Source organism: Plasmodium falciparum (assembly GCF_000002765.6).
Source record: "Plasmodium falciparum 3D7 genome assembly, chromosome: 4".
Lineage (NCBI taxonomy): Eukaryota > Apicomplexa > Aconoidasida > Haemosporida > Plasmodiidae > Plasmodium > Plasmodium falciparum.
Window position 1 is genome coordinate 670001 of NC_004318.2, and position 15000 is coordinate 685000.

General features: G+C 19.5%; 3 protein-coding genes across 3 annotated transcripts in view; 2 read left to right on the forward strand and 1 right to left on the reverse strand.

The window, feature by feature from the left end:
• Window positions 1-882: 882 nt before the first annotated feature.
• PF3D7_0415100 (conserved protein, unknown function) lies at window positions 883-2124 on the forward strand (the record flags this gene model as incomplete). The annotated part of the gene is made up of 1 exon (XM_001351422.1): window positions 883-2124. The coding sequence occupies one exon, from the start codon at window positions 883-885 to the stop codon at window positions 2122-2124; it is 1242 nt and encodes a 413-aa protein (XP_001351458.1).
• Window positions 2125-2499: 375 nt separating this feature from the next.
• Window positions 2500-9138, reverse strand: PF3D7_0415200 (conserved Plasmodium protein, unknown function; the record flags this gene model as incomplete). Its single annotated transcript, XM_001351423.1, has 1 exon — window positions 2500-9138. The coding sequence occupies one exon, from the start codon at window positions 9136-9138 to the stop codon at window positions 2500-2502; it is 6639 nt and encodes a 2212-aa protein (XP_001351459.1).
• Window positions 9139-11809: 2671 nt separating this feature from the next.
• Window positions 11810-15000, forward strand: part of PF3D7_0415300 (CDK-related kinase 3) — a gene marked incomplete at both ends in the record, with an annotated part of 4159 nt that continues 968 nt past the window's right edge. The window contains 2 exons of the mRNA XM_001351425.1: window positions 11810-14822; window positions 14962-15000. The exon at window positions 14962-15000 is cut by the window's right edge and continues 968 nt beyond it. Coding sequence (XP_001351461.1) covers window positions 11810-14822; window positions 14962-15000 — 3052 coding nt within the window. The remainder of the gene's footprint in view (window positions 14823-14961) is intronic.

The following is a 15000-nucleotide window of genomic DNA, read 5'->3' on the forward strand; positions in this document are numbered from 1 at the left end:
AAAATATATATATATATATGTATATATATATGTGAATCTTTTTACAAAAAAAAAAAAAAAACTTGAGAAATAATAAGATAAATAAAAACAATGATTTGATAAATATATATAATATATTGTATTTTAATTTTAAATTAAAAAAAAAATATATGGATATATATATTAATTAATATGTAATAGTAATAATACAATTATATTTATTTAAAAGGTTATATCGGTATATATGTTATATTTATATATATATATATATATATATATTATTTTTTTTTTTTTTTTTAAATCTGTTTTTTAAAAAAATATTACTAAAAACAAATAAAATAATTCTAAAATATTTTTCTATTTCTATTTATATTTTTTTTTTTTTTTTTTTTTTGGGTAGGGAAGAATTTAACTTTATACGTATATATTGATATATATATTATATATATATATAATGAAAATTATTTATCCTATATATATATATATATATATATATATATATATTATATATATATGTATGTATATTTTTATATATATAATATTATGTATGTATGTATTTATTTCAAAAAGAAACAGAAAAAAAAATACCTATGTCATATATAAAAGAATATAGTTACATAGTCACTTAAATATATTAGTACATTTTTATTTTTGTTGTGAAAAAATATCTTGACATAATCTTTATTATATATATATATATATATCTTAATAATCATAAGAAAAAAAAAAAAAATAATAATATAATATAATATAATATAATATAATATAAAATAAAATAAAATAAAATACTTCTAGGGGAATACATACATATATATATATATATTTTTTTTTTTTTTTTTTTTTTTTTTTTTTTTAAATTCGTCATATATAATATTTGTAGGATAAAACATATTATATATTATAATGTATAAATATGAAAAGCTTTATTTTTTTATGTGTTGGAAAAAATGTAGATTTAATAATTTGACAAAAGTATTTTTACATTCGTCAAACGATTATTATAACAACTTGAATGTTATAAAAAAAGAAAAAGGTATTTTTGAAAAGTTATTATGTATTGGAAATTATAATGTAGATAATTTTTGTTTTGATAAAGAATTATATGAAAAATATAGAGAATGTATAAAAAATGATTATGAGAAAATACGAATAAAATTAAAAGAAAGAAAACAGAACGAATACAATAATATACATAGTAAAAATTTAGAACACAATGAATCTAATATTTGTAATAATAATAATAATAATAATATAAATGTATATGAATCTTATCTATATAATATTATACAAAATAATGATTATAAAGATATACTTATTAGTGATGTGATATATGAAAACGGGAAAAATATATTATGTATAGGAGAAGCAAATTTATCGTTTAGTTTATTATTACAAAAAAATTTGAACTTATGTAAAGTTGTTTCAACATCTAGAGAAGATGAATCAGTGTTAATAAAAAAATTTGGGAAAAAATATTTTTCAAAAAATTTAAAATTATTAGAAAGTTCGGGTGGTATATATATACCTAATATGAATGTAGAAAATTTATCAAATCAGTTTTTAAAAAATACGTTTGATATTATTATATTTAACTTCCCGTTTGTATTACCTACAAAAGAATGTATTGAAAAAAAATGGAATATTAAATTAGAAAGAGAAGAAATATATAGTGATAATTTAAAAAATGAAACAAATAGTAATAATAATAGTAATAGTAATAATAATAACAAAAGTAATAATAACAATGGTAATAATAACAGTAGTAATAATGTTTATATAAAATATTATAAAAAAACAGAATACTTTTTATTAAACAAATTGATTTATCATTTATTTAAATGTGCATCCCATTTATTAAAAAATGAAGGATTTTTACATATAAGATTAAATGATAAATATTTAACATGCTCCTTTCCAAAAAATATGTCCTTATCATTTTTACAAAAAATTGATTTTTCAAATTCTTATATTATCTATAAATCGTTGAAATATGTACCATCTCTTTTTGATTGCACATTCTTAAATTATGAAGATAAAAAAAAAGAAAAGACCAAAAATAATGTTATCTTTACATCTAGTGGAAAAAAAATATTCAAAAGTTTTAAAATGAAGCACACATCAACGTTAATTTTTCAAAAAATTTAAACAACAAAAAAAATAAAATGAAAAAAAAATAAAAATTAAAAAAAAAAAAATAATTCATGTTGGTAATAAGACTCGAGGTGAATTATGGGAATAATAAACATACGGCAAAATGAGATATAAAATGTACATATTGTAAGTAAACACACACACATATATATGTATATATTATATATATATATATATATATATATATATATATTTGTGTGTATGTAAGGTTTTAAAAAAATAGGGTATACGTTTATATATTAAAATAATTATATGTGCGAACGGTAAAAACAATTCAAAGGAGCGGCATAAATATTATGTATATATATAAATATATATATATATTTATTTATTTATTATTATTTTTTTTTTTTGTGTATCCAATTTATATTATGCCCTTTTTTTTAGATTAAAATTAACAACTTTATTGTTATGTAATATATCATATACAATATTTGCGGAAGAGAAATTAAATGGGGAATTAAAATGCATAATAAGTTGTTTATATTTTTTAACTTTATCATTATATCCTTTATTACATTTATCAGTTTTATTTTTTAAATGATCTTTTAATTTGATTTGATTAATATAATCATTATTATTAAAATTTACTGATTGTTCTTTTTGGTATACATTAATTTGTATATTGTTTTTTTTTTTTGTTTTTGTTTTTTTTTTTTTAGTAAAACAGGGATTCATATAAAGAAATTTATTCCAATAAATAGCCATATCAACAGCTATATAAGATATATTGATATCTTTAGATTTTAATAAAATAGAAGCATATAAAAATAATTCTAGAGTATTCATTAAAATACGTTGTCTATCTTTTTGTGATTTTTCATCTACATATAAATAATCAATTTTATCTTCTAGCATATTGTCATTTTTATTTATATTAAAATCTAAAATAAAACTTGAATTATGTATATATAATTTATCATAAGAATCATAAATAATATTATAAATTTCTTCTAAATCAAACCCACCATAAAAATAATATTCTTTATTTAATTGATTTAACTTTTTTAAATTATCTTCTTCTATATTATTCACATTATAATCATCATAAATATCTTCTTCAATATCTTCATAATTATGTATAACAAAACGATTCAATAAATGTGTTTTTATATATTCGTATATAATATTATTTGGGAACCAAAAATCATCTTTTCCATATTTTATGTGCTCACAGCTATTTTCCTTACACTTTCTCTTACCAAAATATTTATCATTATTATTGTCATCATTATTTTCATCATTTTTTTTATCACCTTTTTTTTTTTCATCATTTTTTTTATCATCATTTTTTTTATCACCTTTTTTTTTTTCATCATTATTATTGTCATCATTATTTTTATCATCATTTTCTTTATCATCATTTTCTTTATTATCATTTTTTTTTTTATCATCATTTTTTTTAATTTGTGTATGATTCGAAAACAATGTGGTATTATTATCCATGTAACCATTTGAGTTATTCACGTGAACGTTCTTTTTATAAATTATATCATTATTATTAGTGCTGTCATTACTTCCAAACCTCTTGTCCTGATGAATCCTTTGGCTTTCTTCATAATCAAATCTGTTCATTGTATGAAGGTGGTGACTTATGCTGTTAGTACAAATATTATTTGCACAAGATTCATTAGCCTTTATATAATTTATATAAGAAGAAATCAAATGGACTTTGTTATATATACTTTCTATTGAATATGATAAATTTTTTAGTTTACATATTTCAAACAATATTTTGAATGTTTTTTTTCTTAAATTTTTTATTATACATGATGATACAGCAAAACATCTATAAAAAAGAGCTTTTTTGGATGGATATGAAAATTTGATAAGTAGATGATTAATATTATCAAGAATAGGTAGAGTAAAATTATTGAAATTATTTATGATATAATTTTTATCTTCATATAAACAGATACAAACATCATTTCTTGTATTTAATTCATTCATAGAATGCTTATCTAAACGGTTAGCATTATATATTGATATTCCTTTAAGTCCATGGGTATATTTAAAAAAATAATTAATATTTTTATATTTTTGTACTTTACTTTCATATATTGGACATAAATCACATGCATAACATGTTAATTCAACTAATCTTTTCACTCCACAATTCGGTGGATATAATAAAAAAATTATATTTACATTATCAACTTTTAAACATTTATTATTATATTCAGTACTTTTTTCTGAAAAATCTAAATATTCATATTTTTTATCATTTAATTTATTATTAATTTTTTTTTTTATAAATTTATATAATTTTAATATTTCATTTCTATGGCCAGCAATTTCATATAAACTATTTGGTTCAAAAAAACTACTCCACAAATTATTTATATTTATTAATTTCTCGCTCCTTTTCATATTTTCCAGAATTATCTGTTCGTCGAAATTTGTTTTCTCTTTAATATCATTATTTCGTTCTTGTAATGATTTATAACTATCAGCTTGTGGATTTTTCAGATGAACATTTGGATTATTTTGACTATTAACAATATTATTGTCATGAATATTAACAATATTATTGTCATGAATATTAACAACATTATTATCATGAATATTAACAATATTATTATTATCATGAATATTATCACGAATATTATCACGAATATTATCATTATCATCATTATCATCATTATTATCATTAATATTAATGTTGTCTTTTTGTTGTTGCTTCACATGCTGATCTTCTCTTTGATCGTTGTTATAATAATCCATGTCATCACTGGACATATAATCAAAGGAAGAGAAATTAGGATCAGTAGAAATATCTTTATTCAGATAATCATTTTTGAGATCACCTTCCTTATGTGATGTTACTTGAGAGTTATGGATTTTATTAGAATCATATTTAAGAATATGTTCTTGATTATCACCAATAAATTTTGAATTATTTCTTGAATATAAAATATTGGAAGGTATAATATTGGAATATAAAATATTGGAAGGTATAATATTGGAATATAAAATATTAGAAGGAATTATATTGGAATGTATTTTATTTATAGAATAAAAATCTTTTCGATTAAATTGTCTATTAATTTCATTATTCATTTCAAAACTTATTTTAGTTATCATATCACTATTCATATCATTAAAAAATTCGCTAGATATTTTACCAATCATTTCACTATTCATATCACTACTATATATGTCATTACTATATATGTCACTACTATATATGTCATTACTATATATTTCATTACTATATATATCACTATTAAATTCACTATATATATCTATATTATTATTATTATCATCCTTATTATTTTGTTTAAATTCTTTAACAATTTTTAAAGTTTTAATTTCATTATTATTCTTATCATCATTAATCAACGCTTCATTATTATTTACATATATTTCAAAAGATGTATTACTTTTTAATGTTAACATATCATTATTAACATAACATGTACTAAATAATTTACATATCTTTTTAAAAAAAAATATATAATTATATATATTTTCTTCATTTAATGGTTTCTTAAGAGAATAATATCTTTTATAATAAAATAAAATCGAATTTATATCTGATTGAAATTTATTTCTTCCCATATGTAAAAATAATAAAAAACTATTCATAATCTTTTTTAAATTTAATAATTTCTTATAATCTATATTACTCATATTTATATGCTCAATATATGTATTCATTGTCTTACAAAAAGAATGTAATTTCTTATTTATTAAACATACCGGAGAATTCGTTATATTACTCTCATTAAAATATATTTTATATCTTTTCCCGTTATATTTATTTATAGGTATAAATAAATTCATACGATTTTGTACATTTATTTTTAAATGTACCATTATACTCTTCTCATCAAATACTTCTCCTTTAAAATTTTCTACTTTTTTTAATATATCATTACTTATATCATATCCTAATATTAAACTATTACTTCTTCTCATATTATATGTAATGTTATATCCTACATCTTTTAATTTTTTTATTAATACGAAATTACTAAACAAATTAAATTTCCCAGCAACGAAAAAGGTATACGGTTTATTAGAACTATCTTTCAATAATTCAGTACAATCCTTTTGTTTCTCTCTATTCAAAATGTAATCATTATATTCTTTTTCAAAATAATACTTATTTAACACTCTTAATATCTGCACTTTTCTTTTCTCATCTAAAATATCTTTTTCGTTTAAATAATCCTTTGATTTTATAACATCTTTATTATCTAAAGTGTCTTCTGATTTTATAACATCTTTATTATCAAAAATGTCTTTTGATTTTATAACATCTTCATTATCTAAGGTTTCTTTTGATTTTATAACATCTTTATTATCTAAGGTTTCTTTTGATTTTATAACATCTTTATTATCTAAGGTTTCTTTTGATTTTATAACATCTTTATTATCTAAGGTTTCTTTTGATTTTATAACATCTTTATTATCTAAGGTTTCTTTTGATTTTATAACATCTTTATTATCTAAAGATTCTCTTGATTTTATAACATCTTTATTATCTAAAGATTCCTTTGATTTTATAACATCTTTATTATCTAAAATGTCTTTTTCAATATTACATTTTTGTATCTCTTGACAATAATTCTTATCTTCTTTTTTATTACTTTTCTCTGTTGATTTTAGGCTATAATTCTTTGGACTCTTTTGTCTTTCCTTTTTATTTATTGGTTTATTAAGAGGGGTCTTCTTATTCTTATTATTATTTCGGTTAATATTATGATCACTTTTTATATTATTGTCACCTTTTATATTATGATCACTTTTTATATTCTTATCATTTATTTCTCTGTGGTCATTCATTTTATTAGAACATATCTTCGTGATACCTTTTGATGTGCTTGAACTTTTTAGACCTTCATTTGTCGTCATTAAAATTGGTACCGTTAGATTGGGCATTTTTAAATTAGAAATGGTTTTATTAGGTACCTTTTCGATAGGTGTCTTTTCCATAGGAACATTTCTATTTAATTCTTTTAGTATATTTTCTTGAGAGATGAATTTTCTTTCTATTGAATCTATTTCAATTTTTTCTTCTTCATTTTCATTCTCCATCATATCCTTAAGAGACACATTCTTTTCTTGTTCGTTTTTTTTTTTTTTTTTTTTCTTCACATTTGAATTATTAAATATTTCTCCCTGTATACAAGTTTGCTTTCCACTTTTATATTTACTTGTTTTTATTATATTTGTATCAGCAAATTTTCTGCTTTGTAAAACATTATTTAGTTGATTATTATTTTGTACTTTATATAATTCCTTGTGTTCACTTTGTTCTATTTTATGTTCTGTTTGTATTTGTGCTTGTATATGTTGTTCGTGTTTATTAGGAGTTTTTTCAATTTTTGTTTTCTTCCTGCTTTTGCATGTCATATCTAATTCATTATCAGATATTAAAGTTCTTTTATTTATTAGATTCTTAGAATTGAATAGATGAAATGTGTTTCTTTTTCCGTTATGAATATTATTTGATGCACTTTTTCTATGATCTGTCGAATTTATCATTTTATCATCATCATTATTATAATGATTATAGATATGACCATGTTCACGTTCATGTTCATATTCACGTTCATTTTCATGTTCATGTTCATGTTCATATTCACGTTCATGTTCATAATCATGATGATTTAATTTATTTTTTTTTATTTTTTTATCTTTCTTATTATAATTTTCATAATCCGAAATTGATTTTCTTTTAAAAAAATTTTTATTATTAATTTTTTCGTTATTTTTATTAATATCTATAATATTTGTTTGATTTATATTTTTCTTTGTAATTTTATTACTATTTAATTCACTTCTCACAAGGCTGTTGTCGCTACTCGATTCACTTTCACCGTTTTCATCTTCTTCATTAATATTTACTGTAATTTCTAGATTTTCTCCAAAGAAATTGGCAATCGAAATTTTTCTTGATTTATTCGTTTGTTCTTTAGTATGATCACCTAAATCGACATTTTCTTTTTTCTCTTGATTCAAACGTTTTTCCGAATTACAATGTTTATTATTAGAAGAGTAGCAAACATCACGTTCACTATTATTATTGTTATTATTATTATCATTATTGTTATTATCATTATTTTTGTTATTATCATTATTTTTGTTATTATCATTATTTTTGTTATTATCATTATTTTTGTTATTATCATCATTTTTGTTATTATCATTATTTTTATTATTATTATTATTTTTATTTGAAGAAACATTTTTGTCTTTTTCACTTGAATCTTTTTTTTTTAAGATCGTATCACATATTTTATTTTTTTTCATATCCTTAGATATGTTATCAATAATATTATTACTTACAGCATTATCATATAAATAATTATGTTTATAACATTTTTCTTTTATATTTTTTCCTGAACATAATTCTATATTTTTGGTGTCAGGAGCTTCAAATAAGTCTTTTTCGCTAGTCGTATTTAAAGGTTCTAGTTTTATTATAGGGCTATTATTTTTTTTTTCATTTAACCATATATCATCAGAAATGTCTATTTTTTTTAATATTGTATTTTTTGAATATGAATCTAAATTTTTAAAATTATTGTTATCTTTTATGAAACAATCGGGATTATCAAAAAAGTTTTCATTCGATTTATTATTCTTATCATAATTATTAAATATTTCACAGCTATTATTATTATTTTGTATCTCATCACTTTTATTATTTTGTATCTCCTTACTATTATCATTTTTTATGTCCTTACTATTATCATTTTTTATGTCCTTACTATTATCATTTTTTATGTCCTTACTATTATCATTTTTTATGTCCTTACTATTATCATTTTTTATGTCCTCATTATTTTTATGCGTAACATTATTTTGTTTATTATTTTTCGCTTTGAAAAAGTGTGTTATTTTATTTGTGTATTCTATCTTTTTTAATTTATTATCATTCGGATTTTTCTTATCTTTCTCCTTTTGTTTCTTCTTCCTGTTTTCATTTGAATCTTTTTTTTTTTCTTTATCTTTTTCATACAATGTATTTACATTACCTTCCTTTATATTATTCATATTTTTTTTGTCATATATAAGAAACGCTCTTCTTTATTCCAAAAAATTATTACACACATATGTGCACATATAAAAGTACACGCACATATATATATATATATATATTTATTTATTTATTTTATTTTTGTTCTTATGTATATTACCCTTTATTTATAAGTCATTTAAAAAAAAAGAGAGAGAGAGAGAGAAAAAGAGAAAAAGAGAAAGAAAAAGAAAGAAGGTAATTAAGAAAGCAAATGAGTAGGAAAGAAAGTAAGAAAGAAAGTAAGAAAGAAAGTAAGAAAGAAAGTAAGAAAGAAAGTAAGAAAGAAAGTAAGAAAGAAAGTAAGAAAGAAAGTAAGAAAGAAAGTAAGAAAGAAAGTAAGAAAGAAAGGAAGTAAGAAAGAAAGGAAGTACGTAAGAAAGTAAGAACGTAAGAACGAAATAAAGGATAAGGGAAAATAAAAAAATAAAAAAAAAATAGCTATGCCTTAATATATATATAATATTATATATATATATATTTAAGAATACGCGGGACATAAGAATAAGGTGATGTATTCGTATGAATATTATATTAAGAAAAAAAATAGCAAAAAAAAAAAAAAAAAAAAAAAAAAAATTTATAAATATATTATAATATATATATATATATATAATATATATATATATTTTTTTAATGCTATATTTTTCGTATATTACACAAATTTTTAAATCATATGAACTATAATACTAGTAATAATACAAGCTCCTGAGGAAATAATAATAAAAAAAAAAATATAAAATAAAAGGCATATTATTATAATAAGGAGAGTACATCAATATTTAAATAATTAAATTTTTAATAATCATAATAATATATATATATATTATATATATATATATATATTTGAAATAATAAAAAAATAAAAATTATCGGTTAATGCTATGCACCTAATTTCTTTTTTTTTCTTTTTTTTTCTTTTTTTTTTCTTTTTTTTTCATTTTCTTTTTAACAAAAAAGGAGAAAAATGAATTATGAGGTCATAAAGATTTATTATATTAAAAGAGGACACATTTATTTTTTTTTAATATATTTTATTATTTTAATAATATATTTATATATTTTTCTTTTATTCTAATAAAAAGAAGAGATAAATTCATTAATTATATAATATATATAAGGGAATTATTTATTTTCCTCTCATTTCCTATTGTTTTCTTTTTTAAAAACTTTATGAGTATAATTTTACATCTTATCAGGATATTTTTATAATATTCCATAAAACATCAAGACACAAAAATAAAATACAAAAAGAAAGAAGAATATATAAAATATATATAATATATAAGTATATTTATACAGACATTATAAATATATATTAATTATATATATATATATTTTCGAATGGTCTTTAAATTTATTTATTCTTTGAGACTTATTTATCATGTGAAATCTTATATTTTAAATAAACACAAAAATTTGAACTTTTAAAAATTAATATATATATATATATATTAAGAAAAATAAAAAATATATATAATTTTTTAAAATCCAGATAATTAAAAAATTACATGAATATTTAAGTACCATCATTTTATATTACTCTTTATATATATATATATATATTATGTATGCATCATATATGTCCTGCTTACATTTTTATATAAAGAATGTAGTTTTTTTTTCTTTTTTTCTCTTTCTTTTTCCCTCATGATTTTATATATATGTGCTAAGAAAATAAATTATAACACGTTTATATTAATATGAATAATTTAGTATCTTTACATGCGGGCATTATGTCATATATATATATATATATATCATCAACCATTTATAAGAAAAAAAAGAAAAAAGAAAATACATTTTTATAAAACATATTTGTTTAGTAAACAAATTTGTCTTTAATAAAAAAAAAAAAAATTATACAACGTATAACAAATATTATTCAAATAATAAAATAATGTTAAAATAATACAGCATTTAAAATAGTTCATTTTTATACTTTTTTTTGTCAGGATATAAATATATTGAAATATATATATATATTATAATATATATTATTTATTTGTATTTATTAGGCTTTATTACCTTTTGATGTTTTTTTTTTTTTTTTTTTAAATATAAATATAAATATAAATATATATATATATATGTACAAAGGATTCATCCTTAAATATTATATATATAAATTTTTCATATATGTATAAATATTTGTTCATTAAATAAATATATAATATATATATATATATATAATATAATATATGCAAAAATATTTCTTCTTTTTAATTTAATAAATAAATAATACATGTGAAGAAATAAAATATTTGTTCTTTCTATATAATTTTTTTTCCACAAATAATAGGAAAATATATTATATATATTATATATATATATATAATTATGTAGATTTTTTTTATATTGTTAATTTAAAAATTTTTATGAAAAAAAAGGGGGGTAATGTTAAATAATAAAATAAATAAATAAATAAATATATATATATATATATATATTATATATATTATTAATATGAACCATTTATTTATAATAAATCATATTTATAATATATAATATTTATTTATTATAAAACATTCCACATATATATATATATATATATATATATATATATATATATTTATTTATTTATTTATTTTATATTATTTTACCTCCTACGAGCTCAATGATTTGTTTCTTATTTAAAAAGAAGAAAGCATGAACGTTAAAGATGTGGATACCCTTTTAGATATTTTTAGAGGGGGGCCAGGTGTTCATACTTGCTCAGGTATTGAAAATTATTTTTTAGAAAACAATACGTTAGATGTTGATATTAAAAAAGAATTCATAAAAAGGTTGGAGAACCCCACATTTTTATCAAAGTTTTGTATGTTAAAGAGAAAGTTCGTTTATAACTTTTTTCTAGTCAAAAAGGAAATAGTAAAAAAAAGGTTATGGACTTATATAGAAAATATTATTGATAAATTAAATGATGATGATATTATAAAAGTACATAAATATTTAGAAAAGGAATCTGGGAATGTTATTCATACCTTTTTAAATAATTTATATTTGTATAAAGATATGGAAAATAAAAGAAGAAGGAGGAAAAATATAAAAAGAAAAAAAAAAGAAAAAAAAAAAAGAAACAATCATGATATATATAATAATTGTAATATAAATTCGAATAAATTAGATTGTAATTTACCTTATAATTTAAATTTAGAAAACATATTTTGGAAGCAGATAAATTTAAAAAATTATAAGAAGAAATATTTTTATCATATTAATAAAAATATAAACTCTTTGTGGAAGGTATATTTATCATATAACTTGTTAAATATAAATAAATGTGAACGTAAAGATCTTATTAAAAATATATTACACACATTATTAAAAAAAGAATATGAACAATTAAGTTGTTTTGAATGGGATTCAAAAGTTGTTTTATATAAATTGTTAAAAAATCAAGATTTAAAAAAATGTTCACTGGAAAATTATACAGAAGATGATGTAACTAGTAACCCGAGCAATGATTTTGACAATACTGTGGATATAGATCTTAATATGAAGGAAAATGTACAAAATAAAGATAAGGTTCATGTTGGTGATAAAATTGGTTCCATTCCTGAAGGTGATAACATATGTCTTCAGACGGATGACCAAACATATAATCATAATAATAATAATATAATGTTAAAAAAAAAAAAAAAGTCATCAGAAAATCATATTTTAATAAATAGTAATAATGTTTTATTAAATTATAATAAAAATTCTGAATTATTAGATGATTGTTTCAAATTATGTAATAATAATAATAATAATGTTCATATATATGATAAAAGTAATGTAAGTTACACAAATTTAAACGATTTAAAGAATGGATATTATAAAGATACAGATATAATATATGATTTATTATTAAAATCTATAAAAGGAGAAATAAAATTGAAAGTTAAGAATTTTGTTAAGGTTCATCAAGTTGGACAAGGAGCATATGGAGATGTTTGGATGGCAGAAGATATAATAAATAATCAAAGAGTAGCTTTAAAAAAATTAAAATTAAATGAAGAAAAAGATGGATTTGCAAAAACTTATATAAGAGAAATATCTATTTTAAATTCATTAAAACATGAAAATATTGTTGAATTAATTGGAGTAGTACATTCTATTTTACCTGTAAATTTTAATAATCAAAATATGATAAATCAATCTCCTCAAAATTCTCATCCTATTCATATAAATCACAATAACATTTTTCATAACAAGTTTTTTGATCAAAATAATTATAAAGATTTTCTTATTACTGAAAAGAATTATTTTGGTAATAAAAAAAATAGGCGTACATTAAATGAAGATATGTTGTCAGTTGTAGATATATCATCAAATGAAGATATGTTGTCAGTTGTAGATATATCATCAAATGAAGATATGTTGTCAGTTGTAGATATATCATCAAATGAAGATATGTTGTCAGTTGTAGATATATCATCAAATGAAGATATGTTATCAGTTGTAGATATATCATCAAATGTAGACATATCACCAAATCAAGATATATCACCAAATCAAGATATATCACCAAATGATTGTTATACCTTAAATAATTTATTAAACCATAATCAGGTGGACCCATCCACTTCTCTTTCCATATCTTCATACGAAGATACGACTTCAAGTAATAGCTCCCATTCCAATTGTTCATCCTCGAGTGTATCTTCATTCATGTCATACGATAAAAATAAAGAAAAAAAATCATGTATTTGGATGGTGTTTGAATATGTACCTTTTGATTTGTCAGGATATAGTGAACTTCTAAGAGAAGAAAGAAATGAAAAAGAAAGATATAAATATGCTAACTTATTCAGTATAGGTGAAATCAAAAATATTTTTATACAATTATTAAAAGCTTTAGATTATTGTCATAAAAATAATATTATCCATAGAGATATTAAAATAGCTAATTTGTTAATAGATAATAATGGAATTTTAAAGCTAGCTGATTTTGGACTAGCTAGATTCCATTCTGATATTAATGCATCTAATATGACAAATAGAGTTATTACATTATGGTATAGACCACCAGAATTATTATTAGGTTCTGAAAATTATATGGCATCGGTTGATATGTGGAGTTGTGGTTGTGTTCTAGCAGAATTATTAACCAGCAATCCTTTATTTTCTGCGGAAAATGAAACAGATATATTAAAAATTATTGTTAATAAGTTAGGGTTTCCAAATGAAAGAGATATAAAATATTTAAGAAATTTACCCTGCTGGAATTTATTAAAATTAAATCCTATACATCCAAATAATATACATCATAATATAAATCATAATAAAAAAATAGAAACAGAAACTTCTATCAGAAATATACCTGGTGTAGGAGATCTAGGATTAGATCTTATTAAAAAATTTTTAAAATGGAACCCATATGAAAGAATCACAGCTAGCGACGCCCTTAACCATCCATGGTTTAAGACACAACCTTTGTCTGAAAAAATACACCAAAGAAATAATATTAAAGCAGCTCATAGTTTTATGACCAAAAATTATAAAAAAAGGGACCTACCCAAAAATACTTATTCGAAAATTAATGAAAATTTTAGATTTATAAATGTAGGAAATTACAGAAAGGCTTATCTTCGAAGTAAATATAATGACCACCTCCTATATCTAAACTCACTTTCGTCAAAAAGGGATGTCCTCAAGGAGCAACCTCTCCAACAGAGTAATCAAAAAGGATAACACATGTTATATGTATATATATATATATATTTATATATTTATATATTTATATATTATATTTATATATATTTTTTTTTTATTAATTTAATTTTTTTTTTTTTTTTTTTTTTTTTTTTGTTCAGTTGATAAGAAGACAGAAGAAGATAAAGAAACCAAAACGG